This window comes from Rhinopithecus bieti, unplaced genomic scaffold (genome assembly GCF_001698545.2).
Source record: "Rhinopithecus bieti isolate Rb0 unplaced genomic scaffold, ASM169854v2 scaffold_7888, whole genome shotgun sequence".
Taxonomy (NCBI): Eukaryota; Metazoa; Chordata; class Mammalia; order Primates; family Cercopithecidae; genus Rhinopithecus; species Rhinopithecus bieti.
Genome location: NW_016805944.1, coordinates 786,081 through 811,682, shown reverse-complemented (window position 1 = coordinate 811,682; position 25,602 = coordinate 786,081). Strand labels below are relative to the sequence as shown.

The following is a 25,602-nucleotide window of genomic DNA, read 5'->3' as shown; positions in this document are numbered from 1 at the left end:
TGGATGGGTGAGTTTGTTTCTCACAGTGCAGGTCTGGAGGTGGACTGAGATGGGGGTAGAGGGACCCCTTGAAACTTCAGGGTGGTTGAATATGGGGAGCTTAGAGACGGCTGGTGTTTGGTGAGTAGTATGCTGTCAGATAAGTAAGAGCCAAGGAATCTCTTCCAAGTGGCTTTGCATGGGCAGAGTTCAAAGAATGACACTCACAGCTTTGAAAGGTTCTAGGGAAGACTTTATCCTGAGGTTTCGAGAGCTCTGAGAAGGTAGCAGCCACTTGGAACAGGTCCAGGAACATCTTACTCAGCTGTTGCTGCATTTTTTTCCTTATGCTTTCTGCAACTTCTCATGCCCCACCCTCTCCAAGAGGCCACTGCTTCCGCCCACCTCCCTAAATGTGGGTAAGTTCATAGCCTACGTAAGTCCCTGTGTAAAGTCACTGACCCATTTCCACTGCTGCTATCCCATCAGCTGCTCTGAAGCTCCATGGTACCCAGAATCTTTGGTAAGGCAACGCTAGCCCCAGGTTGAGCTAATGCCTACTGTTATCTCTAATGTACCTCTGAACCTCATACTTAATTCTCTCTTCCCTATTTAATTCTTGGTTTCCCACCTCATAGTCACTCGTGTCCTCTCTGACTGCATTGCAATCTCTGTCCCCATCCACAAATTCCAGAAGCTTAACCCTTCCCAGAGCCCTCCCTGCATTTCCTCATCTGCCAAGCCCAGTCCCCAGAACCTGCACACAGAGTCAGTCCCAAATTCCACTGTGAGTTGTTATAGCAACCAAAGAAACTCAGAGACAACATCTTGTGCTCCATGATCATGATCTGGTGATCCCAGAATCACCGTCATTCTCCTTCTGCTCTCAGCCGATCTTTATTTTTGAACTCCTGGGCTCAGACTCAGAAGGGACTACTGGTGAGAATGGGTGTGGTGAGTGGAGGGAGAAGAGAGGAGGGAGGATTATAGCACTGTGGATAGGGTTGGGAGCTCCCAGAGGAGCCTGCCAGCTCATCAGCTCTGACTCTTCCAGATATTGAACTGTGGTTGTGCCAGTTGACACTCAGGAGTGGAGACCAGATCTGCAATCTCTTGGGACTGTGATGAGGGGATCATCCTGCCCTCGAACCAGACCCAGCTCTGTAGCCCAGGCACTGCTGCCTGGAGTTCCTGGGCTCTCAGCACCAGGAAATCATGAGGTTCAGTGTCCCAGGCATGAGGATCGACTACACCAGGAGTGTGCTCAAGTAAGGGCAGCCCAGGCGGTGGACTGTTTTGTTGTTTGTATTCCATCAAGATGAGCAATGCCTGCTGTGTTCGTTAACTTCTTTTTGGGCAACCATCGCTCTCTCTCTCTCTCTCTTTCCTCTCTTCTCTCTCTCTCTCTTTCTCTCTCTCTCTTTCTGTCTCTCTCTCTTTCTGTCCCTCTCTGTCTCCCCCTCTCTCCCTCTCTCCCTCCTCCCCCTCCCTCTCTCCTTTTGTCTCCCATCGCCCTCTGCTCTCGTCCCCTCTCCCCTCCCTGTCTTTTCCCTCCTCTCCTTCTTTCTCTTACTTTCTCTCTCAAGTTGAAGGAAGAGTAGCTCAATCATATTCCAGAATTGCTTTTTACCCCCTAGTCACCTGGCCCCACAGCCCCCGACCACCGCATGCCCACTCAGCTGTTCCTTCCCTTCCCCTCTACCCTCACCCCTGGCAACCACCAGTCTGCTTTCTGTCTCTTTGGATTTACCTCTCTGGGACATTTCTTATAAATGGAATCACACCATATGTGACCTTTTGTGTCACTTTTTTTGTTTTTTTTTTTTTACTGAATGTTTTCAAGGCATATCCCTGTTTTAGAATTTATTAGTACTTCATTCCTTTTTATAATGAAATAATATTCAGTTGTATCCACATATTAGCATTCATTTATCCATTCATCTGTTGATGGACACTTGGACTGTTTCCACCATTTGGCTATTGTGAATAGTGCTGTTACGAACATACATATACATGTATTTGCTTGAGAACCTGTTTTCAGTTATCTTGGGGTGTAGCCTTAGGAGTGGAATGGCTAGGCCACAGGTAATTCTGTTTAACTTTTGGAAGAATTGGCAAACTGTTTTCCACAGACGTTGCATCAGTTACACTCGCACCAGCAGTGCATGAGGGCTCACATTTCTCCGCAGATTCTCCAGCCTTTGTTATTTTCTATTTTTCTGTTTATTACAGTTACCTGGGTGGGTGTGTATGATATCCTGTGTAGTTTTAATTTGCGTTTCCTTAGTAAATAACAACGCTGAGCGTCTTTTCCATGTCCTTATTGGCCATTTGTATTTCTTTTTGAGAAAAGGTTTATTCAGATTTTCCATGTTTAAATTGGGTTATTTATTTTATTATTATTTATTATTATTATTATTATTTAGTTGTAAGAGTTTTAAAAGATATTCTGGATACTCATCCCTTATCATATATATAATTTGCAAATACTTTCCTCATTATGTGGATTGTCTTCATTTCCTTGATGCTATTGCTTGTAGTGCATAGGTTTTTTAATTTTTGATGAAGTCTATTCTTTCCTTTTTGTTCTTGTGCTTTTGGTGTAATAATCTAGAAAATGTTACCTAACTCGAGGTCATTAAGACTTACTTCTGGCGGGGCCGGTGGTTGGCTCCACGCCTGTAATCCCAGCACTGTTGGGAGGCTGAGACGGGTGTTGTTCTTGTGAGGATCCACAAAGGTCAGGAGATGGAGACCATCGGCGTTTAAACACGGTGAACCCCGTGCTCTACTAGAAAATAACAAAAAATTAGGCGGGCGTGGTAGCAGGCGCTGTAGTCCCAGCTACGTCGGAGGATGCAGGCACGGAGAATGGCGTGGGAAGACCCAGGGAGGGCGGAGACTTTCAGTGGCCGGATCCGCCACTGCACTCCAGCCGCATGGGTGACAGAGCAAAGACTCCATCTCAAAACAAAAAAGAAAAAAAAAAAGACTTACTTCTATGTTTTCTGCTAGGAATCTTTTAAAGAAGTTGATGAAGAATAATTGTGTATATTTATTGGGTAAAATATGATGATTTAATCTATGTTTGCCTTGTTAAATGATTAAATCAAGTTAATTACCATATCTACCACCTCATATACTTCTTTGTCACTGGAACATTTAAAATATACTCTTCAGCAATTTTGAAATATACAACACACCATTTGTTTTTTTAAGAGGCAGGGTCTTACTCTGATGCCCAATCTGGAGTGCAGTGGTGTGATTACAGCTCACTGCACCCTCTACCTCTGAGACTCGAATGATCCTCCCACCTCAGCTCCCATGTAGCTCAGACCACAGGCACGCACCACCACACCATGCTAATTTTGTTTTTCATGGAGACGATGTCTCACTGTGTTGTTCAGGCTGGTCTCCAACTTGTAGGCTTAAGCAACCCTCCTTCTTGGCCTCCCAAAGTGCCGGGATTGCAGGTGTGAGGCATCACGTCCAGCCTACAATACACTATTATTAATTATAGTCACCGTGCCCTGCAGTAGATCTCTAAAACCTATCTTTCCTGTCTAACTGTAACTTTATATCCTTTGCATATCTCCCTGTTCCCATCTGCCCACACCCATCCTCGTAACTGCCATCCTCTCTACTTCTATGAGTTCAACTCTTCTAGATTCTACATACAAGTGAGATGGTGTGGTATTTGTCTTTCTGTGGCTTGCTTATTTTCCATTTCTGCTAAGAGCTGTATATGTTTTGCTCTTGTATTTAGGTCTATGATACATTTTGAGTTAATCCTTGTGTATGCTGTGAGGAAGAGATTCTCTTTCTGCCCACTCTTTTATGTATGAATATACAGTTTTCCCAGCACCATTTGTTGAAAAATCATTTGTTCCCTTACTTCATCATCCTAGCACTTTCATTGAAATTTGATTTCAACAAATCTAAGGGTTTATTTTCTGACTGTTAGCTTGATTCATTGATCTCTATGTCTATCCTGTATGTCAGCTCCTACGCTGTCACTGTAGCTTTGTGGTAAGCTTTGAAATCATGAGGTATCAATTCTACAATTTTGTTCTTTTTCAAGATTGTTTTAGCTATTCTGGGTCCCTTATGTTTCAATATGAGTTTTAGGATCAACTGATTAATTTCTTCAAAGAAGGCTGGGTGCTGTGGCTCACGCCTGTAATCCCAGCACTTTTGGGAGGCCAAAGCAGGTGGATCGCTTGAGCTCAGGAGTTAGACACCAGCCTGGGCCATATGGTGAGACCCCGTCTCTACCAAAAAATACAAAAAATTAGCCAGGCATGGTGGTGTGCATCTGCAGTCCCAGCTACTTGGGAGGCTGAGGTGGGAGGATCACTTAAGCCTGGGAGGTGGAGGTTGCAGTGAGTCGTGATCGTGCCACTGCACTCCAGCCTGGGTGACAGAGTGATACTTCATCTCACAAAAGTTCTTTGATATGGATTGCATTGATTCTATAGGTCAATTCGGGAGTTTTGGCATCTGAACAATATTAAGTCTTCCAATTTGTGAACATGGATGTATTTCCATTTATTTATATATTCTTAATTCTTTTCAACAATGTTTTGTTATTTTAGTGCACAAATCTTGCACCTCTTCTGTTCAATTTATTCATAAGTATTTTATTCTCTTTGATACTATTTTATGTGGAATTATTTTCTTAATTTCATATTTAGATGGTTTTTTACTAGTGTATACAATTACTTTTTATATGTTGATCTCTTGTATCTTACAACCCTGTTGAATTTTTCTATTAGTCTTTAGGTCTTAGTAGCTTCCTTAGGTTTTTTTTTTTTTTTCTTTTCTTTTTTGAAACAGAATCTCACTCTATCACGCAGGCTGGCATGCAGCGGCATGATCATAGCTTAATGCAGCTTTGAACTCCTGGGCTCAAGTGATCCTCCTGGCTCAGCTTCCTGAGCAGTTAGAATTACAGGCGTGTGCCACCATCCCTGGCTACTTTTTTATGCTTTTATTTTTATAAAGACGGGATCTCGCTATGTTGACCAAGCTGGTTTCAAACTTCTGACCTCAAGTGATCCTCCCCACTTGGTCTCCCAAAATGCTGGGATTACAGGAGTGAGCCACTGTGCCTGGTCCTTAGGATTTTTAACATACAAAATCATGTCATTTGCAAATAGAAATCATTTTACTTTATCTTTCTCAGTCTAAATTCATTTTCTCTTCTTGCCTAACTTTCCTGGCTTGAACCGCCAGTGCTATGTTGAATCGAGTGGTAAGAGTGGATATACTTGTCTTGTCCCTGATATCAGGGGGAGAGTATTCAATCTTTCACAGTTAAGTATGATGTTAGCTATGAGTTTATTGTAGATGCTCTTTAACAGGTTGAGGAAACTCTTCTATTCCTAGTTTGTTCTTTGTATTTTATCATGAAAGAGTGTAGATTTTGTCAAATCCTCTTCCAGTATCATTTGAGAGAATTACGTGTCTTCCCCCTATAGTCTAGTAATATGGTGTATTATATTAATTGATTTTCATATGTTGAACCAACTTTGCATCCCTGGGATAAATCCACTTGGTCGTGGCATATCATTCTTTATATATGCTGCTGGATTTGGGTTGCTACATTTTGTTGAGGATTTTTGAACTTATATTCATAAGAGATGTTGGTCTGTAGTTTTTTTTCCTTGTGATGTCTTTGTTTGACTTTGGTATCAGGGTAATAGAGGCCTCAGAACAGATTGGAAAGTTGTGCTTGTTTTTTTTGAAAAGTTTGTGAATGACTGGTATTAAGTCTTCTTTAACTGTTTTGTAAAATTCACCATCTAGGCCTGGATGGGCATTTCTCATGTGTGGATATTCCTCATTCTCTGCATCCTTGCCAGCATCTATTATTTCTTGTCTTTTTAATAAAAGCCATTTTAACTGAGATGAGGTATTTTATTGTGGTTTTGATTTGCATTTCTCTAATGTGAGTAATGCTGAACATTTTTTCATATACTTTTTTTCATATACTTGAGTGTTTGTATGTCTTCTTTTGAGAAATAGGTATTCAGATCTTTGGCCCATTTTAAAATCAGATTCTTTATTTTTCCCAGCAATACAGTTATGTACATATTGTTTTATGCCATTACTTTTAAGACCAGTTGGCCGGGCGCGGTGGCTCAAGCCTGTAAAAAAAAAAACCAGTTAAGAGAAGAAAGGATAAGAAATAAGCAATTATACTGTTTTCATAAGGAGTTACAAATTATATAATTGCTTATATAATTACATAATTCTGTTTTATTAGTGCTCTCCAGAGGGTACAGCCTTGGGCATGAGTGCTGGATCGCTAACTACTCCAGATAATTATGGTTTTAGCTGGGTTCTTTTTTTTTTGGGTAGCTTTTGCCTGTTTCTTACAAATTATACATATATATGTATACACATATATATGTATATGTGTATATATACACATATATATATTTCTTTTTTTTACTTTAAGTTCTGGGATACATGTACTGAACGTGCAGGTTTGTTACATGTGCCATGGTGGTTTGCTGCACCTATCAACCCGTCATCTAGGTTTTAAGCCCCGCATGCATTAGGTATTTGTCCTAATGCTCTCCCTCCCCTTTCCCCCTAGCCCCTGACAGGCCCGGGGTGTGCTGTTCCCCTCCCTGTGTCCATGTGTTCTCACTGTTCAACTCCCACTTATGAATAAGAACATGTGGTTTGGTTTTCTGTGCCTGTGTTAGTTTGCTGAGGATGATGGTTTCCAGCTTCATCCATGTTCCTGCAAAGGACACGAACTCATTGTTTTTGACTATTCTTTCCCTGATGTTTCTGTTAAGCTTCTGGCTCATCTGCCTTTGTTGGTATCACTTGCATCTGTTACACCCTCTAATTGTTAATTGATCGCTCTATTCTTTTTAATAGGCCTACAGCACAATGCATAAATCATTCTGTAGGCTGCTTAATGTCTAGCCCTTTTGCCAAGACAGAGTGTTGCCAGGGTTTGAGGCTGTCTCTGACTCCAGGAGGGCCCTTTTTAGTTATCTCTTTTTCTGATTTTCTCTGTTAAGCTTCTGCCTGGTGTTTTTGTTTCTTGTTACTACCATCACGGAATTACCACCCTCTTCTAACACCAAAATTTCCAATTTTTTTGTACGATGTCCTTAGGCATGTACTTCTCCACACTCTATTTCAGAAAAGACAGTTTTAGGGAGACTTGTGGAGCTCTCTGTTCTGATGGCCTCTCTCTCCCCGGGGCAGAACCGCTGAGCTACTGGACTGGAGCTGGTGTCAGGGACAGCAGCCAGCTTCTCCTGCGGTGATGTCTTTGCTGTAACAGCTGGAACACTGGGAGGGGGTGGTAGCTGCCAGTCTTCTCGGTTTGCCCTTTCCTGTGTGGAACTTCTGCCCCATGAGCGAACTCAGGCAGGATCAAAGAAGCCCAGTGTGCTTCACCTGCTAAACTTGGCGTGGAACTTCCATGCTAGAAGGAGGGGCTGGATGGGAGAAGGAGCTCTGGTCCTGTAAGCCACAATTTCTAACTAATGTAGAGCATCTGCAACATGGAGGCAGCAGGTTAAAAGATGCTGGTGCGGCCGGCGTGGTGGCTCACGCCTGTAATCCCAGCACTTTGGGAGGCCGAGGTGGGCGGATCACGAGGTCAGGAGATCGAGACCATCCTGGCTAACACGGTGAAACCCTGTCCCTACTAAAATACAAAAAAATTAGCCAGGCGTGGTGGCGGGCGCCTGTAGTCCCAGCTACTCGGGAGGCTGAGGCAGGAGAATGGCGTGAACCCGGGAGGCGGAGCTTGCAGTGAGCCAAGATCGCACCACTGCACTCCAGCCTGGGTGACAGAGCGAGACTCTGCCTCAAAAATAAATAAATAAATAAATAAATAAATAAATAAATAAATAAATAAATACTGGTGTGCTGCCCTTTCTGGACTGAAACTGTAACCCTAGGCTGGGAGCTGGGGAGAGGTGGAGTCCCATTTTCTTGTCCGTGACTACCCAGCATAGAGCTTCAATTACACAGAGCTGGCTGGGGATGCGGGGAATAGGGGTAATTTGTGGCTTAAATGCCCTCAGACTCTTGCTGCTCTATACAGATTGAGTAGAATTTCTTGAATAAACATTTCTTCATTTGCTGTATGCCCTTAGGACAATTTCCTGAGACTTAACTAGTTGTTTTTATATAAAAAATTTTTTTTCACCGGTTAAATGGTTGTTTTGCTGGGAGGAAGGCGCCCATGCTCTTCACACTGGCTTCTGGAAGTCCTGCTTTATAGTTTGAAATATTTAGCGTTTAAGTCTATGACCCATTTCAAATTAATTTTCACATTTGGTGTGAAATAAGGGTTGAGATACACCCCCCACCACCATGTAGATATCCATTAAAAGGACTAGTCTTTGCCTGGTGAGTTGTAGTGGTGCATTTGTCGTAAATCACTGATGGCCTATGGGTGGGTCTGTGTCTGAACTCTGTTTCATTCCATGGATCAATCTGTTTATCTTTTGCAATACCGCACTCTAGATTATTATAGTTTTATAAAACTTCCTGATCTGTTAGTGTAAGTCCTATAACTTTGTTTAGTTTCTTCAATATTGTATTGGCTATCTTGTCATTTTCATTTTCTGGTAATTTAAAAAATATATATGTATAGAGTCAGGGTGTCACTGTGTTGCCCACGCTGGTCTTGAACTCCTGGGCTCAAGCAATCCTCCTGCCTCAGCCTCCCAAAGTGCTAGGATTATAGGTGTGAGCCACCATACCCGACCATCACTTTCTGATAAATTTTAGAATCACTTTGTTAACTGATACAAAACATTGCTGTCATATTTATTGAGTTTGATTGAATTTATAGATCAGTTTGGGGAACATTGACATCTTTGTTATATTGAGTCTTCCAAAGCATGAACATGGCATGTTTCCCATTTACTTAGGTGTTCTTTAGTATCTTTCAGCATAGTTTTGCAGAGGTTTCTCACCTTTCTTTTAGATTTAATTCTAGGTATTTGTTATTTCTGATGTCATTGTAAATGGTAGTGGGGAACTGGCTTCTATCTAGAGCCATAAAACAAACCTCAACAAGTTCTAAAGTATTTGAGTTTAAAACAGAGTAAGTTGTCTGACCATAATTTGATCAAACTGATGACTACAGAAAGATCTCCAAGCACTTGGAAGCTAAGCAACACAACTCTAAATAACTTATGGTTTAATAATGAGTCTCAAAGATTTTAAAAAATTATGTATAACTTAATGAAATGAAAATACAATATATCAAAATTTGTGGAACATATATAAAGCAGTGCTAAGGGTGAAAGTTATTGTGCTAAATAGTTGTATTAGAAAACAGGAAAAATCAATAGTCTAAGCTCCCACTTCAAGAAGCTAGGAAAAAATAAAAGAGCAAAATAAACCCAAAGCAAGAAGAAGAAGGAAATAATAAAGAGGAGAGCAAGAGTCAATAAAATTTAAAACAGAAAAATAGCCTAGAAAATCAATGAAATAAAGAGTTAATTCTTTGAAAAGATCAATCTTTTGATAGTTTTAGCACAGCTCTCAAAAAACAAAGAGAAGACACAAATTGTCAGTGTCAGGAATGAGACAGGAGATATCACTATAGGTTTTGCAGACACTAAAAGAATAATAATGGAAAAACTAGGAATAACTCTGATTTGTTTTTCTAAGACCACCAGAGCGGGCACAAAAGAACCAGCGAGTAGGCAAGTGTAGGAGCAAAACTGCAAGTTTATTTTGGTCACCTAAGGTGTGGGGAAGAGGTCTGTCGGCCTCCTGCAAAGAAGGCCGACAGAGTCCCGCGGTGGGGCTCTCGGACGGAGTTCCTGCAGTCCTGACATCCCGACAGGAGTGGAGGACTGAGGAAGGCCGCGCGTGGCGTCCCTCCGGAGCGGCTTTTCTAGGAGTGGGAGGGCAATAGGCGGGGCAGGGGCATGTCAGGGGGGCGTTCCGCAGGTGCGACCAGGTAAATCTTGGTCTCTTCGGATTGACGTCACCTGGCGCATGCCCAGTTGGTCTGCACCTTCCCGTGCGCCGGCTGCATTTTCGCGCGCGGGAAAAGTTGGTGAAGAAGAACCCGGAAGTGCACCATCTTGCCTCCCTTCCTCCAAACAAACTGTACACAATCGGACAACTTAGATGAAGTGGACCTCCCATTTAAAAGCACAAATGGCGGGGCGCGGTGGCTCACACTTGTAATCCCAGCACTTTGGGAGGTCGAGGCGGGCGGATCACGAGGTCAGGAGATCGAAACCACGGTGAAACCCCATCTCCACTAAAAATACAAAAATATTAGCCAGGGGAGGTGACGGGCGCCTGTAGTCCCAGCTACTCAGGAGGCTGAGGCAGGAGAATGGCGTGAACCCAGGAGGCAGAGCTTGCAGTGAGCCGAGATCATGCCGCTGCACTCCAGCCTGGAGGACAGAGCAAGACTCCGTCTCAAAAATAAATAAATAAATAAATAAATAAATAAAGCACAAATGATCACAACACACCCAATATGAAATATATCATTTTAGTAGCCTTATAACTATTAAGGAAATCGAATTCAGAATTTAAAATATCTCCTAAAAAGGAAATCTCCTAACCCAGATGGTTGCACTTTAGAAGCTACCAAATGTTTAAAAAGAAATTAACACCAGTTCTGCACAGTCTCATCCAGAAAACAGAATAGGAAGGAATACTTTTCAATTCATTTCATAAAATCAGAATTATTTTGCTACAAAAGTCATAAAAAGACAGACAAACAAGAACAATGACAACAACAAAGCAAATCCTTGACAAAATATTTGTAAATGAAATTCAGCAATGTAAAAAAATACTTACACACCGTGACCGTGTAGGGTTTATTCCAGAATATAAGCCTGGCAGAATATTTCAAAAATCACTGACAGTGTAATCCACCATGTTAATATGCTAAAGAAGAAAATGACATGATCACATCAATCGATGCTGAAAAGCAACTGATAAAATTTAACAGCCATTCATGATTTTAAAACTCCCAGAAAACAGGAATAGGGGAACTTCCTCAACTCGATAAAGTCCATCTACAAAAACCCTACAATTAATATAGAAAGTAATGGTGAAAAAGTGAATGCTTTCCGCCTAAGATTGAGCAAAGGAGACGAAGTCTGCTTTCCCCATTCTTGTTCGGTGTATTGCTGGACATTCTAACCAGGGCAATAAGTCAAGGAAAAAAAGAATTAAAATTTGTACAGATTGGAAAGGAAGCAATAAAACTGCTCCTATTTGTAGGCCACACAATTGTCTATGTAAACAGTCCCAAGGAATCGAAAAATTTACTCCTATAACTAATAAGTGAGTTTAGCAAGGTTTCAGAATGCAAGATCAACATAGAAAAAAGCAGTTGTGTTTCTTTATACCAATAATGAACATGTGGACACTGAAGTTAATAAGAAAATAGCACCTGCAGTTGTTCAAAAATGAAAAAGTTAGGTGTAAATCTAGCAAAACATGTACAGGACTTATATGCTGAAAATTACAAAATGCTCCTGAAAGAAATAAAAATAAATGGAGAGATGTGCCATTTTCATGGATTGTAAAACTCAACTAGTAAAGATGTTAGTTCCATCCAAATTGATTGCAATTTGTTTTATTTCATTTTATTTTATTTTATTTTATTTTGAGACAAGAGTGTCGCTCTGTCACCCAGGCAGGAGTGCAGTGGCACGATCTTGGCTCACTTCCCAGGTTCAAGTGATTCTCCTGCCTCAGGCTCCTGAGTAGCTGGGATTACAGGTGTGCACCACCATGCCTGGCTAATTTTTTTGTATTTTTAGTAGAGACGGGGTTTCACCCTGTTAGCCAACACGGTCTTGATCTCCTGACCTCGTTCGTGATCCACCCACCTTGGCCTCCCAAAGTTCCGGGATTACAGGCGTGAGCCACCGTGCCCAGCCTGATTGCAATTCCTATCAAAATCCCAGCAAGATTTTGTTTTTTGAGGGGTGGGTGGGTATAGACAAGATTCTGTCTTTATATGGAAAGGCAGAGGAACTAGAATAGCAAAAACAGTTTTGACACTTGTACCTTTTCTTGTTAATTTCATATACAGCTTTTCTTGAATAACCAAGCTGACAGGTGAGGCTCATCAAGAATATCCAGATTCTTGATCTTCTCAGGCTCTGTAAAGGAGGCCAATACCCTTCAACATGCATGGGAGGCTAAGAATGGAGCTTGGGAGAGAAGAGCTCTCCCTAAGGTTATGATGTGGTCAGGATGATGATGAGTCAGGGTTCCCCCACAAGTTATGGCAGCAGGTGGGGGATGGAGTGTCAGATCAGTCGTCATCACTGAGGGCTGGCTTCTTTACTGCCCTCCTGCCAGATCTGCTACCTTCCTCATAGGCATCGGTTTACCTTGTGATTTTTTTTATCTGGACTGCACTCTCAGGTGCTGTATCAACCGTATCATCCGCCACTTACTATTATTACAATCTGCACTCTAGAACCACATGCCCTTTGGATCCTCACAACAACTCCATGAAAAAATCGCAGCTGTCACTCTTCTCTGGTTCTCTTATGGAGTTTATGGTGCCTGTGCACCTCTGCTAGATACATGAAAACTGTGGATATGACTCCAAATAGTTCTCCAGGGAGTAAACAACGTGGTTTGGGGCATCATCTTTTGAAACTTCTAAGGATACAGTGCCTGGGAAATACAGCATTAGAAGGTGTTTAGTAGAAGGGGGATTAAAATAGATGGGAAGAGCCACCTTCTCTAGTTGCATGTTAATTGGTAATGGCCGATGGTACTGAAGGCCATCAGCTTCCTCAAGCCACAACATGGAGTAGGACTCAGAGCTGCATTCACTCTCCGATATGGGGTAGCCCAGGAGAGGAAAAAGGTTACAGTATAAGGGGAACATTTTTCATTTGCAAGTGCAGAAGACAAAAACGAACACCTTTCCTCTTATTTTGCTTACATAACCTCATTGTCACCTGCCTGTACATGCTTTCAAAATAGAGTCAATCATGGAATATTTGAACTCGGATCACTATGCTAGTCAGGTGATTGCATCCATAAAAAACCTTCATATTCCATCATTTTTTTCCATTTCCTTTATCTCTCAACCTTCACCCACAGTCATGGTGTCAGCAACTGCAAAACAAATGAGGAGAGCCCCAACTTTTAGACCTACTTTCCATCTCTACGGAAAATAGAAAATTACCTGGGTGTGGTGGCACGTCTGTAGTCTCACCTACTCAGGAAGCTGAAGTGGGAGGATCGCTTGAGACCTGGAGTTCGAGGCTGCAGTGAGTCAAGATGGCACCACTGCACTCCAGCCTGGGTGACAGATTAAGACCCTGTCTCAAAAAACAAAAAGCAAACAAACAAACAAAAAGACCTACTCAAGCCCAATACTATCTCCAAAACAATCCTGCACCCCAGTTCTCCACTTGCCAATCTTACTCAGCTTCCTTCCTCCTTCCTTATCACCTTAATCTTGACCATGGTTAATCTTTATTTTATTTTATTTTATTTTATGTTTTTTGAGACGGAGTCTCGCTCTGGCGCCCAGGCTGGAGCGCAGTGGCCGGATCTCAGCTCACTGCAAGCTCTGCCTCCCGTGTTTACGCCATTCTCCTGCCTCAGCCTCCCGAGTAGCTGGGACTACAGGCACCCGCCACCTAGCCTGGCTAGTTTTTTGTATTTTTTTTTTAGTAGAGACGGGGTTTCACTGTGTTAGCCAGGATGGTCTCGATCTCCTGACCTCGTGATCCACCTGTCTCGGCCTCCCAAAGTGCTGGGATTACAGGCTTGAGCCACCGCGCCCGGCCCATGGTTAATCTTTAATAGCTGTTCCCTCCTTTTTCCAACTGGTAAACTTCACAATATTCTTAGAATCATAAACAAAGATATTCCAAGAGTTTTCCCTGCATTCTCTTTCTTAGCGGGGTCCACACTTCTCTGGCCCCACTGTCTGAACTCTTAACTGTGTCAGGCGCTAGATCCTATGCAAAGATAGTTCCAAACCCAAGCCTTTAGAGCTAATCTGGAACTAAGCCTTCCCCACCCTGGCGTGCCCTCCCTGAGGTCAACCTAGTGGCCACACTTCCAACCCCATCCTTAACCTCCTTTCTTTCTCTCCCAGCTCCTGCTTATGTGTCAGTCTTTCTCCTCCTCTGCTCCCCAAGGGAAGTCATCGGTGAGTACAAGGATGGGCAAGAGTGAAGAGGAAGGAGGCTGCCTTTGGAAAGTGGGTGTGGGGGTTCACAGAGGGCTGCTGATTGGGGGATGTAGTGCCTGGTCATCCTTGGGCTCACACCACCAATGTCTGTCCAGCTCCCGCTGGCTCAGAGCCATGGCTATGCCAGCTGGCACCCAGGTGTGGAGACAAGATCTACAACCCCTTGGAGCAGTGCTGTTACGATGATGCCATCCTGTCCCTGAGCCAGACCCGCCAATGTGGTCCCCACTGCACCTTCTGGCCCTGCTTTGAGCTCTGCTGTCCTGAGTCCTTTGGCCTCACAAATAATTTTGTTGTGAAGCTGAAAGTTCAGGGTGTGAATTCCCAGTGCCACTCATCTCCCATCTCCAGTGACTGTCACAGGTAGGGACCTGGTCCCTGGCCAGGGGGTGGGGGGTAGGGAGGTGGAAATGAGGTGGTAGGGAGGTGGAAATGAGGAGGGGAGTCTAGATGTCTTCATTACTCCGTTTGAAGAGCCCTGGACCCGTAGTCTAATCTCTAGCAGTTTCTCAGATATTTTCAGTTATCTCCTTGTCTGTTATTCGTAATTTCTTGGTTTCTTTTCTCTGCAGCAAAAGATATTTTCCCTGAGAAGACATAGAAAATCAACTTTCACTGAGGCATCTCAGAAACACAGGCTGGGGTAATATGTGTGACAGTAAAGAAGCCTGAGTAATTTACAAAATGGTACAACTCCAAGCCATTGTATGGCCCATGTGGGAGGCTGATGGGACATGGACAATGGCAGTAGAGTATCAGGAAATAAATGAAGTCGTTTTCCTGTGTATACACCTGTACCCAATGTCGTCTCCTTTCTTTTTTTTGGATTTAAATAGGCAAGGAAGACTATTCAAGACTATTGCAATGGGGGAAAGAGATTGAACTCAGCTCTGCTGAAACGAAAGGCTGGAGAGTTTTTAAGTACACTATTATTGTGTGGGAGTCTAAGTCTCTTTGAAGGTCTTTAAGAGTTTCCTCTGTTAATCTGAGTGCTTCTCTGTTAGGGGCAAACATATTTAGGATAGTTAGGTCTTCTTGTTGAATTGAACCCTTTACCATTATGTAATGCCCTTCTTTTTTTAATCTTTGTTGGTTTAATGTCTTTGTCTGAAATTAGGATGGCAACTCCTGCTTTTTTCTGGTTTCCATTTGCTTGGTAGATTTTTCTCCATTCTTTTATTTTGAGGCTATGAGTGCCATTAAGTGTGAGATGAGCTTCTTGAAGACAGCATCCCATTGGGTCGTGCTTTTTTATCCAGCTTGTTAGTCTGTGCCTTTTAAGTGGGGCATTTAGCCCGTTCACATTAAAGGTTAGTATTGATATGTGTGGATTTGATCTGTCATTGTGCTGTTAGCTGGTTATTATGTTGGCTTGTTTGTGTAGTTGCTTTATAGTGACACTGGTCTGTGTGTTTAAGTGTGTTTTTGTATTAGCTGGTTGTGGTCTTTCCTTTAATATTTAGTGCTCCTTTCAAAATCTCTTGTAAGGCAGATCTGGTGGTAATGAATTCCCTCAACATTTGCTTGTCTGAAAAGGATCTTATTTCTCCTTCACTTAGGAAGCATAGTTTGGCTGGATATAAAATTCTTGGTTGAAGATTTTTTCTTTAAGCTAAGAAGTCTGCTGTTAGCCTGATGGCGTTCTTTTTATAGGTGACCTGCCCTTTCTCTCTAGATACCTTTAACATTCTTTCTTTCATTTCAACCTTGGAAAATCTGGTGATTATGTGTCTTGGGGATGATCTTCTTGTGTGGAATCTTGCAAGAGTTCTCTGTATTTCCTGAATTTGTCTGTTGGCTTCTCTAGCAAGGTTGAGAAAGTTTTCATGGACAATATCCTGAAATATGTTTTCCAAGTTGTTTGCTTCCTCCCTCTCCCTTTCAGAGATGCCAATGATTCATAAATTTAGCCTGTTTACATAATCCCATACTTCTCGGAGGTTTGTTTGTTTTTTATTCTTTTTTCTTTGTTTTCGTCTGACTATCTTATTTCAAAGAACCAGTCTTCAAGTTCTGAGATTCTTTCCTCAACTTGGTTTATTCTAATGTTAATACTTGTGATTGCATTGCAAAATTCTTGTATTGTGTTATTCAGCTCTGTCAGACCAGTTAGGTTCTTTTTTATGCCAGCTATTTCGTCCTTTGGTTCCTGTATCACTTTATTGTGACTCTTTGTTTTCCTTGGACTGGGTTTTGCCATCCTCCTGAATCTCAAAGATCTTTGTTTCTATCCATATTCTGAATTCTACTTCTGCCATTTCAGCTAGTTCAGCATGGTTAATAACTCTTGCAGAACTGGTGTGGTTGTTTGGAGGACATATGACCCTCTGGCCATTTGAGTTACTGGAATTCTTGCATTGATTCTTTCTCATCTCTGTGTGTGGGTGTTCCTTTGACTGCAGTGTAGGTTAAGTACAGTCAATAGACTTCTTTTCTGGATGTTTTCACCAGGCTGAGGCTTTGTGTGGGGTCTTTATTTGAAGCTGACTTCTTGTCTCTGGTTTCAGAGGCAGGATATGTTAGTAAGGTATTATTTATGTTGAAGCTTTGGGGTGTGATCCAGCAGGTGGCACTTAGGCTTATTGGGCAGTTGTATGGCTCCCCTGTGTTTCCTCACAGTTACAGCTGTGTTCCCTCACAATGCTCTGAATGTGTGGGTTCCTCTGCCTCTTGAGTGCTGGCTGTAGATTATGACTTGGGACTCCTGGGCTGCCCATTGCAACTCTGGGGTGATCTCAGTGTTCATGTTCCTTCCCCAAGTTGGAAGCAGCAGAGGAAGGGATCTCATTAGTGGTTGTGGCCAAGGTTTGTTTGCTTGTCTCCTGGGGACTCCATTCCAGAGAGATGAAGGTCAGAAATCACTCAGTGCAGTCAGCCCAAGATGGAGCATGCCAGGGATTCCCTGCCTAGTGATGAGCAGTGGGAGAGGGGGTATGGGACCCATGGGAAACACACTGATCTCCTCTCCTTGGGTTGACTGCAGCTAGTTGGAGGTGTGAATAAAGCACTTAGGGCCTTTGTTCCTTTGTTAGTCTGAGGGTGGCAAGGACAGTTCCACTGCAGATGCAGTGGCAGAGAGGCTTTCAGATGTCACTGGAGGCTCTGTTCATGGAGTTGCTGAGTTGCTACTGGCTTCATAGCTCTGGCAGGGGGTGGCTGGAGGCCTAGGTTTGGAGGATCTGCCTGATGAGGAGACATGGGAATGGGCACCAGTGTAACTGTCTGTCCTCTTTCTGCAGGGCTGCTCTGGTATTCTGGGGGCCAGCTCCAGTCCTTAGTTGCCTCAGATATTCCAGTACCTGGAGGTATCACCAGTGAAGGTTGTGAAACAGCAAAGATGGCAGCGATCCCTCCCTAAAGCTTCATCCCAGGATGGTACAGGCCTGTTGCCAATGCAAAGGGACCTGTAGGAAGTGGCTGGAGACCCCATTTGGGAGGTCCTGCCCGGTGAGGAGGAATGGAATCAGGGACCTGCTTAAAGAAACAGTCTGGCCATGTTTTGGTAGAGCAGCTGTGCTGTGCTGGGGGGTCCATGTCAGCCCCTAGTTGCCTCAGACACTCTGATGCCTGAAGGCTGGAACAGCTAAGTCATCTAAATGGCAAAGATAGTGGCCCATCCCTCCCTCTGGGAGCTCTGTCCCAGGGAGGTTACAAATCTCTGTCAGATGGAGAACAGACAGGGGTGACTGTAGGCCCTGGTTGGGACATTCCACCCAGTGAGGAGGAATGGGATCAGCGACCCATTTAAAGAAGTCTGGCCACCTTTTGGTGGAGCAGCTGTGCTGTGCTGGGGGACGCTTTCTGCCCCCTGAGAGTCAGTCAGCTCAGACTCTCCAGCATCCAAAGGCTGAAGCAGCTAAGTCACCTAAGCAAAGATGACAGCCCACCCCTCCCTCTGGGGGTTCCATCCCGGGGAGAATTCAAATCTCTGTCAGCTGGAGAACACCAGCAGGGGTGGCTGGAGGCCCAAGTTGATCACCTCCTTCCTGATGAGGATAGGAGAGGCACTCCGTATGTACCATTTTATCAATTTAGCCAGTGTCTTCTGCAGCACCCCCATTTCCTCAGAGTCAAGACCAATTTAAATTCAGCTGGAAGGAGAACAATAGGCCTTTACATCTTGCGTGAGGGGTAGTGGCTGCTGGCCTGAGTAGATGGAGTGCTCTGGAGAAGGCACGTGTTTTCCGTTACACTGATGCTATTACTAACTTCTGAGGCTTTTTTTTTTTTTTTTTTTTTTTTTCAGCTTACAAACTGCAGGCCCCATCTTGCTGTCTCACTTCGTGAACAGAGGATGGGTGATCAATGCAGACAAAGTTCAGGGTCCAGGCTTATCCATCAGATACTTTCCTGACATCTGGTCAGGAAAGACTAAAGTTGTTACATCTGTCATTATAGATATGGTGTAGGCCTACTCATGTCCTACTACACCAAAGCAGTTGCACACCTTCTTAGGCCATCTAGGGTATTGGTGTCTTTTTATTCCCCATGTGGCCCAACTCCTTAGGCCCTTGTACTGCTTGGTCAAGAAAGGGGCCCACTGGGACTGGTCCACAAAGGAGGATGATGCCTTTGAACAAGCTAAAGTCACAGTAAAATGAATACAAACCTTGGGCATCCTAGGGCAGGGACAGCCTTGTAAATTTGACATAGCCAATTACCTCAAGAAGTCTGGGTGCAGCCTGTGGCAAAGGTGAGGACGCAGATATGTTCCTGTAGTATTCTGGTCCCAACTACGGAAGGATGCTGAAGTTATCTGTAGAATCATGGATCAACAATGCTACACTACATATCATGCCTTACAACAAGTAGAGGATGTTACAAAGGGGGTCCCAGTCTAGTCTGCAGCCAGCGCCGCATAGCAGGTTGGCTGAAGGACACCTTCCAGAAACCAAAGTCTGGGAATGCCCAGACACAGAGTGTGGCCAAATAGCATGCATGCCTCCACAGAGGAGCACGTTAACTAGCACAGGGCTCCATTGGTGCATGGCCCTGTCACCTACATGACAGTTAAAGGAGAGTCTTCACAGACACTGAGCCTCCACAAATCACTTCTTCATACAAGAGGGACAGGGCCCAATTTCTGACCAGGCCTGGTACACAGGAGGCTTGTCACGAGGCAATGCCTGCACTTGGATAGCCGTGGCCATCCAGCCATCCACGGATAGTATCTGGCTTAATACAGGCAAAGGACATAATAGCCAATGAGCTGAGCTGTGAACTGCCTGGATGGTCTCTTCCATGAGCCGGACTCAGTAGTCCTGTGTATCAATAGCTGGTCCTTTAAGGGACTTACCATGTGGCTACTACAGTGGGAAACACAGGATTGGATGGTAGCTGACTGCCCACTTTGGGGAGGCTGACATGTGGAAGGACATTCTCCATTGTATCTGGGGCATGCATATAATGGTCTAGCGTGTGGATGCCTGCACTGCACCTACACCACCTGGAAATCAGCAGGTGGACTAGCTAACCCACATTTATCTCCTAGAGGAAGTTCTGTTTCTAACTTCCAAAAAGGTGTTGGAAACAGAAGATGTGGCCCACTGGCTACCAAAAAAAAGGACATTGAGAACAAGGTCCTAAGACATTGAGAATTTGGGCCTAAGGATGAGCACTTGCTTATGGGGAGACCGGACCTGGCTTTTCTTTAGCAGTTGAGAGATGTCAGACCTGCTGGTTGGTTGACCCTGGCGATGCTGCTGGTGTGTGCTACCTGATCAGAGATGGTGAGCATTAACCAATTTATACCTGAGGTTGTGCTGCTGGTATGTGCTACCTGATCACAGATGGTGAGCATTAACCCATTTGTGTCTGAAGTTGCAGTTTTTTAAATATGAAAAATCGGACCTTGGTGATGACCTTCAGCAGCAATAGGATAGAAATAATTCCCACATGCTTAGCATTCCAATAATGGAACACTAGGCATAAATGGGGTTAATGCTTTCTTGAATAATTTATGTTACAAGAGTCTCCAAAAGTTCCACTTTCATCCTCCCCCAATACCTATTTCTCCCTATCTTTATCTGTTCCAGATCAGTCCTTGGTCCGGCCCCCAGAAAGGCAGGTAACCCCAGGGCATCTTGTGCATGTCAGGGTTAGTGGGGGGCCCAGTGTGTGTACTGTAGACACCCATTTCTTTGTTTTGTGGTGGAGCAGTTCATCATGAATCCTGTCGTTTGCACATGATCATCTAAGTGAAAGGTCCATCCCCAGCCATGGTGATGCTCACTCCTGTGACCCCCCCACTCTCCTCTATATTGCCTTTGTGATAATTTATGTGTGGACCAACTCCCATGCGGGGTAATTTTGGACTATCAACATAAAGCAGCACAGCCTTGATAACGGATGATCAGAAGCTCGGTGTGTTCCTCTGTCTATACTGAGGCTTACAATAGACTCCTGGGTCTTCATGAACCCATAGTGTTCCCCATGGGTTCTGTGTTCTGTGACCAATGGTTTTCAGATGCTCAGTGTTCTTCCTGGTTGTTGGGAACCCACACCCAGGTTCCTTATATTTCTTACCCTCGCCTCACAGTTCCTCTGCCTCCCAGCATATGGCCAGAGGCATGCCTTTAGCACCTCGGACAGAGCCCCCATTCATCCTGGGGCAGGTGGCCAGCTTTTTGTGGGAGCATGGTGGGCAACTGAGAAGTCTTCCACAGTGGGATAGAGAGTCCTGGGATGTAGGGACCAGCCCTACAGGGTCTGTGGGTTTTTCTCCAGGTGTGTGGAGATAAGAGATCATAGGAATAAAGACACAAGACAGATAAAAGAAAAAACAGCTGGGCCCGGGGGACCACTACCACCAAGACGTGGTGACCGGTGGTGGCCCCAAATGCCGGGCTGCACTGTTGTTTATTGGATACAAGACAAGGGGGCAGGGTAAGGAGTGTGAGCCATCTCCAATGATAGGTAAGGTCACGTGGGTCACGTGTCCACTGGACAGGGGGCCCTTCCCTGTTTGGTAGCCGAGGCGGGGGGAGAGAGAGAAGAGACAGCTTATGCCATTATTTTTGCATTTCAGAGATTTTCAGTACGTTCACTAATTCTGCTACTGCCATCTAGAAGGCAGAGCCAGGTGTACAGGATGGAACATGAAAGTGTACCAGGAGCGTGACCGCTGAAGTACAGCATCCCACAAGGAGACAGGCCTCCAGATAAATCTTCCACAAGAGGTGGTGGAGCAGAGTCTTCTCTAACTCCCCCGGGGAAGGGAGACTCCCTTTCCCAGTCTGCTAAGTAGGGGGTGCTTTTCCTAGGCACTGACGCTACCACTAGACCACTAGGTAACGGGCATCTTCCCAGGTGCCGGCATTACCACTAGACTAAGGAGCCCTCTAGTGGCCCTGTCCGGGCATAACAGAAGGCTCACACTCGTCTTGTGGTCACCTCTCAGCATGTCCCTTCAGCTCCTATCTCTGTATGGCCTTGTGTCTCCTAAGTTATAATTGTAGAGCGAAGATTATTATAATATTGGAATAAAGAGTAATTGCTACAAACTAATGATTATAATGTTCATATGTAATCATATCTATGATGTATATCTAGTACAACTATTCTTATTTTATGTATTTTCTTTATTATACTGGAACAGCTTGTGCCCTCGGTCTCTTGCCTCGGCACCTGGGTGGCTTGCCACCCACACTGGGAAATGTCTCAGTAACACGTCCTGAGTTGACAGGGTAGGATCTGAGTGATAAATTTGTGAATGAGCCCTTAGGGGGCTGAAATCAGGAACTCTGCAGGGACCCCAAAGCCCAGAACCCAAAGTTAAACAGTGTTATGTGTCAGTTTGCTGGTGCTGCAGAATCAAAGACCTCTACATTCAGTGCAATGGAACGACCACATCATGATTGCTCCTGAGTCCATAGGTCATCTCATGAGTCTGTTGATCTGGGCCAGGCTCAGTTGACCTCGACAGGGGGGTCACTCACATGTCTGTGCTCAGCAGGTAGATAGACTGGACCCTCGAGCATGGGGAGACTGCACCTGGCCTGAGATCACCTTCCAGCCCTTCCTCGAGCTCCAGTCAGGACACAGAGACCCCCTTGGACCCACTCCTGCCACAGGCTGGGGTCCCAAAGATGGCTCGTGGCCTCCTCAGGAGCCCTCTTCTTCCTTCTCCCACAGCCGTCTTGGCCTCTCTCTGCATCCGCAGCCTTCTCTGATCACATGGAGCCCCCAGGTGAGCCCAGGAAGGACTGGGAAGCTGGGAGAGGGGCGTGGCTCCCAGGAGATCCCAGGCTGGCACCCTCCTGCCCTTCCACCTGGACCTCACCAGCTCTGTCCCCACCAGTGGCCCCCATGGGTGCTTATCTGATGCTGTGCCAGCCACAGGCAAGATGTGGGGACACGTTCTGTGACCCCCTGCAGCACTGTTACTATGACAATGCCATCTTGCCCTTGGATGGGACCCAGAGGTGTGGAAACTGCACCTTCAGAGTCTGCTTCGAGAAGTGCTGCCCCTGGTCCCTCGGTCCCCAGGCAGCCCTCATGGTGAAGATGAAAGGCCAGAAGTGCTCCTTGACCCTGACCTCAGATGACAGGTTTTGTCACAGGTGAAGTCCTGTCTCCTCCATGAGATTGTGGGTACCGGGGGGCTGCATGCCTGTTCTGCCCTGAGTAGAGCCCCCATTCTCTGTGTCTGTCCTGCCTCTAGTCAATCCACCTCCCCCTTTCCCTACAGCTGTGTTTCTTCCTCCCTTCGTTTTTATTTTCCTCTCACAACCTCACTCTCTCAACATTGCTGGCCTCTCCTCCTGGCTCTCCTGGCCTCCTTTCTGCACTGTTCAGTCTCTCCCCCATCTCTGGCCTGCTCAGAGTCTCTCTCTTCAGTGTCAGCTCAGACTGGAGGGCAATGGCTCAATCACAGCTCACTGCAGCCTCAACCTCCCAGACTCAAGCGATCCTCACACCTCAGCCTCCAGAGTAGCTGGGACCACAGGTGAGCACCACCGTGCCCAGCTAATTTTTGTATTTTTTGTACAGACAGGGTTTCACCATGTTGTTCAGGCTGGTTCTTAAACTCTTGGGCTCAAACAGTCCTCTCTCCTCATCTTCCCAAAGTCCTGGGATTAAAGATGTGAGTCACTGTGCCCGGCCAGGACAGGAGCCCTGGACTGGCCCTGGCTGCCCTCCCCGTATCACAGATGGGATTTTGCCATGTTACCCAGGCTGGTCTTGAACTCCTGAGCTTAAGTGACCTGCCTGCATTGGCCTCCCAAAGTACTGGGATTACAAGTGCGAGCCACCACACCTGACACCTTCCCTTCTTCCCTTCCCTTCTCCTTCCCTTCTTCCCTTCTCCTTCCCTTCTCCTTCCCTTCTTCCATTCTCCTTCCCTTCTTCCCTTCTCCTTCCCTTCTCCTTCCCTTCTTCCCTTCTCCTTCCCTTCTTCCCTTCTCCTTCCCTTCTTCCCTTCTCCTTCCCTTCTCCTTCCCTTCTCCTTCCTTCCTTCTTTCTTCACTCTGTTGCCCAGGCTGGATTGCAGTGGTCAGTCTGATCATGGCTAATTGCAGCCTGGAACTCTTGAGCTCAAGTGATCCTCCTGCCACAGCCTCCCAAGTAGTTGGGAACACAGGTGCATGCCACCATGCCGAGCAATTAAATTTCTTTTTTTGTAAAGACTGGATTTTGCCATGTTGTCCAGGCTGGTCTGGAACTCCTGGCCTCAAGCAATTATTCCTCCTTGGTCTCCCTAAGTGCTGGGATTACAGGCATGAGCCACCATACCCCGCCACTTCTTCATTCTTATTGACTTTGTGTCACTGGAAAAAATAAATAAATTCTACCCAGTATGTGGCTTACCACAGTATATGGCTTACCACAGTCATGTAGTTTCACTACAAGGCAGTTTCATATATAGAAATGAAACCATGGGTGTTTCTGGATGGGCTGTCCTCAACATTTGTGCTGGAATAAACTCTCTTTAAATTAGATTCTGACCATTTTGATCACCAGGTTGACACCATCCAGTCTTTGGTCACCAAAGCCCCTTTGCAGGGAGAGAGAGATCAGCCTCTTCAATACTGATAGCTATGCTTGGAGAAAGTGAGTGACACAGCTTCCTCAGCCAGCAAAGAGAGATGTCCAGGCTGGAGAGCTTCCGTCCCTCCTCTACACACGTGCGATGCCACCCCATCCCTGCCTATCCCCTGGGAGGGACTCCTTGAGGCCAGATGGAACTAACACCACAAAGATGCCAGGTGGAAGAGTCGTTGTATTTATTCCGGGACAAAAGGGCAAGTGAAGAGAGAGCCTTTGAGAGCGGGAAATGTCAAGACCCCCGGGGTTTCACATTCCAGGAGCCCAGCTCTGCCAGCCCCACAGAGGAACCCTGGGAATGTCAGATTTTGGGTCTCATTGAGGAATATCTGTGACCAAGGCCTGCTTCCCCTTCCCAGAGGGGCTGGGCCAGCGGAGGCGGGGTGGGGCGGCAGTTGGAGGCACGTGGACTGGAGTTCAGGAAACCCGGGCTCTGGTCCAGCCTGTGTCTGTGACCAGCAGTTGGTCCTCGGACTGTGTCCTGCTTGGATGGATTAGAAAGTGGGATGGGGGAATTAAATGTCTGTCTGAGGTCAGGATCTTGCACTTCCTCGCCAGAAATACAGAACCTCCTTTCACTGTGGGTAGAGTTCAAGTTCCAAACCCTGAGGATCAGTTCCACCAAGACAGAGCTGGTCTCCAGGGCCAAAGACAGACCTGTCCCCAGACAGTGGATGGGATAGGGTGGGGGACTCCATGGGGCTGGCAGAGGGATTGGACAGCACTGCATGCAAAGGCTTTTTTGACACCTGGAGAAGGAGCAGGGACGGGAGCACTGGACTGGCCCTGGCCGCCCTCCCTGCTTCCCAGCCTCTGAGAGCTCTGTGCTGTCATGATCTCCCTCCACTGTCTCACCCCGGGCCTGACTCAGCCACCCTGAGAGACCAGGCTCAGGTCAAGGAGGGTTGGCTGGACTCCTCTCTCCTCAGGACCCAACCCTAATCCTGACCCAAGAAACCTGCTTTCTCCCACCAGTGTCTAGGCCTCTACCTGCCTTGAGCCATCCCAGGAAATGCCTGGAACCATGGTTTGAGAGGTGAACCCCATTATTGGAAGACGTGTTGGGGCATCTAAGTCAGTAGCACTTAGGCAAGAAGGAAGCCAGGCCATGCCTGCACCCTTCTTCATTCCTTAAAAAAATTTTTTTTTAAATTGAGACGGAGTCTTGCTCTGTTGCCAGACTGGAGTGCAGTGGCGTGATCCCGGCTTACTGCAACCTCCAACTCCCAGGTTCAAGCGATTCTCTTGCTTTAGCCTCCCAAGTACAAGAAAAGAAATGGGCTGGGTGTGGTGGCTCACACCTGTAATCCCAGCACTTTGACAGGCCAATGCAGGTGGGTCACCGAAGCTCAGGAGTACCTCCTGAGTAG

At 45.5% G+C, this 25,602-nt stretch overlaps 1 protein-coding gene across 2 annotated transcripts; it reads left to right on the top strand.

The window, feature by feature from the left end:
* Positions 1 to 445: 445 nt before the first annotated feature.
* IGFL2 (IGF like family member 2) lies at positions 446 to 24,877 on the top strand. 2 transcript variants are annotated; one of them, XR_001886056.1, is made up of 6 exons: positions 446 to 502; positions 14,090 to 14,143; positions 14,281 to 14,548; positions 22,137 to 22,373; positions 22,562 to 22,746; positions 24,149 to 24,877. XR_001886056.1 is itself a non-coding variant. In XM_017874331.1 (4 exons), exons 1-4 carry the CDS (start codon positions 484 to 486, stop codon positions 14,774 to 14,776), a joined length of 360 nt encoding a protein of 119 aa, XP_017729820.1. In that variant the 5' UTR covers positions 446 to 483; the 3' UTR covers positions 14,777 to 14,972. The 2 variants fall into 2 exon arrangements, 1 of the variants encoding a protein (XP_017729820.1); XM_017874331.1 differs by lacking the exons at positions 22,137 to 22,373; positions 22,562 to 22,746; positions 24,149 to 24,877 and adding an exon at positions 14,758 to 14,972.
* Positions 24,878 to 25,602: the final 725 nt, after the last annotated feature.

Excerpts from the sequence above, each read along its gene's own strand:
- IGFL2 (XM_017874331.1), top strand. Across the intron at positions 14,144-14,280 it reads CTCCCCAAGGGAAGTCATCG|CTCCCGCTGGCTCAGAGCCA; the intron begins GTGAGTACAAGG and ends ATGTCTGTCCAG.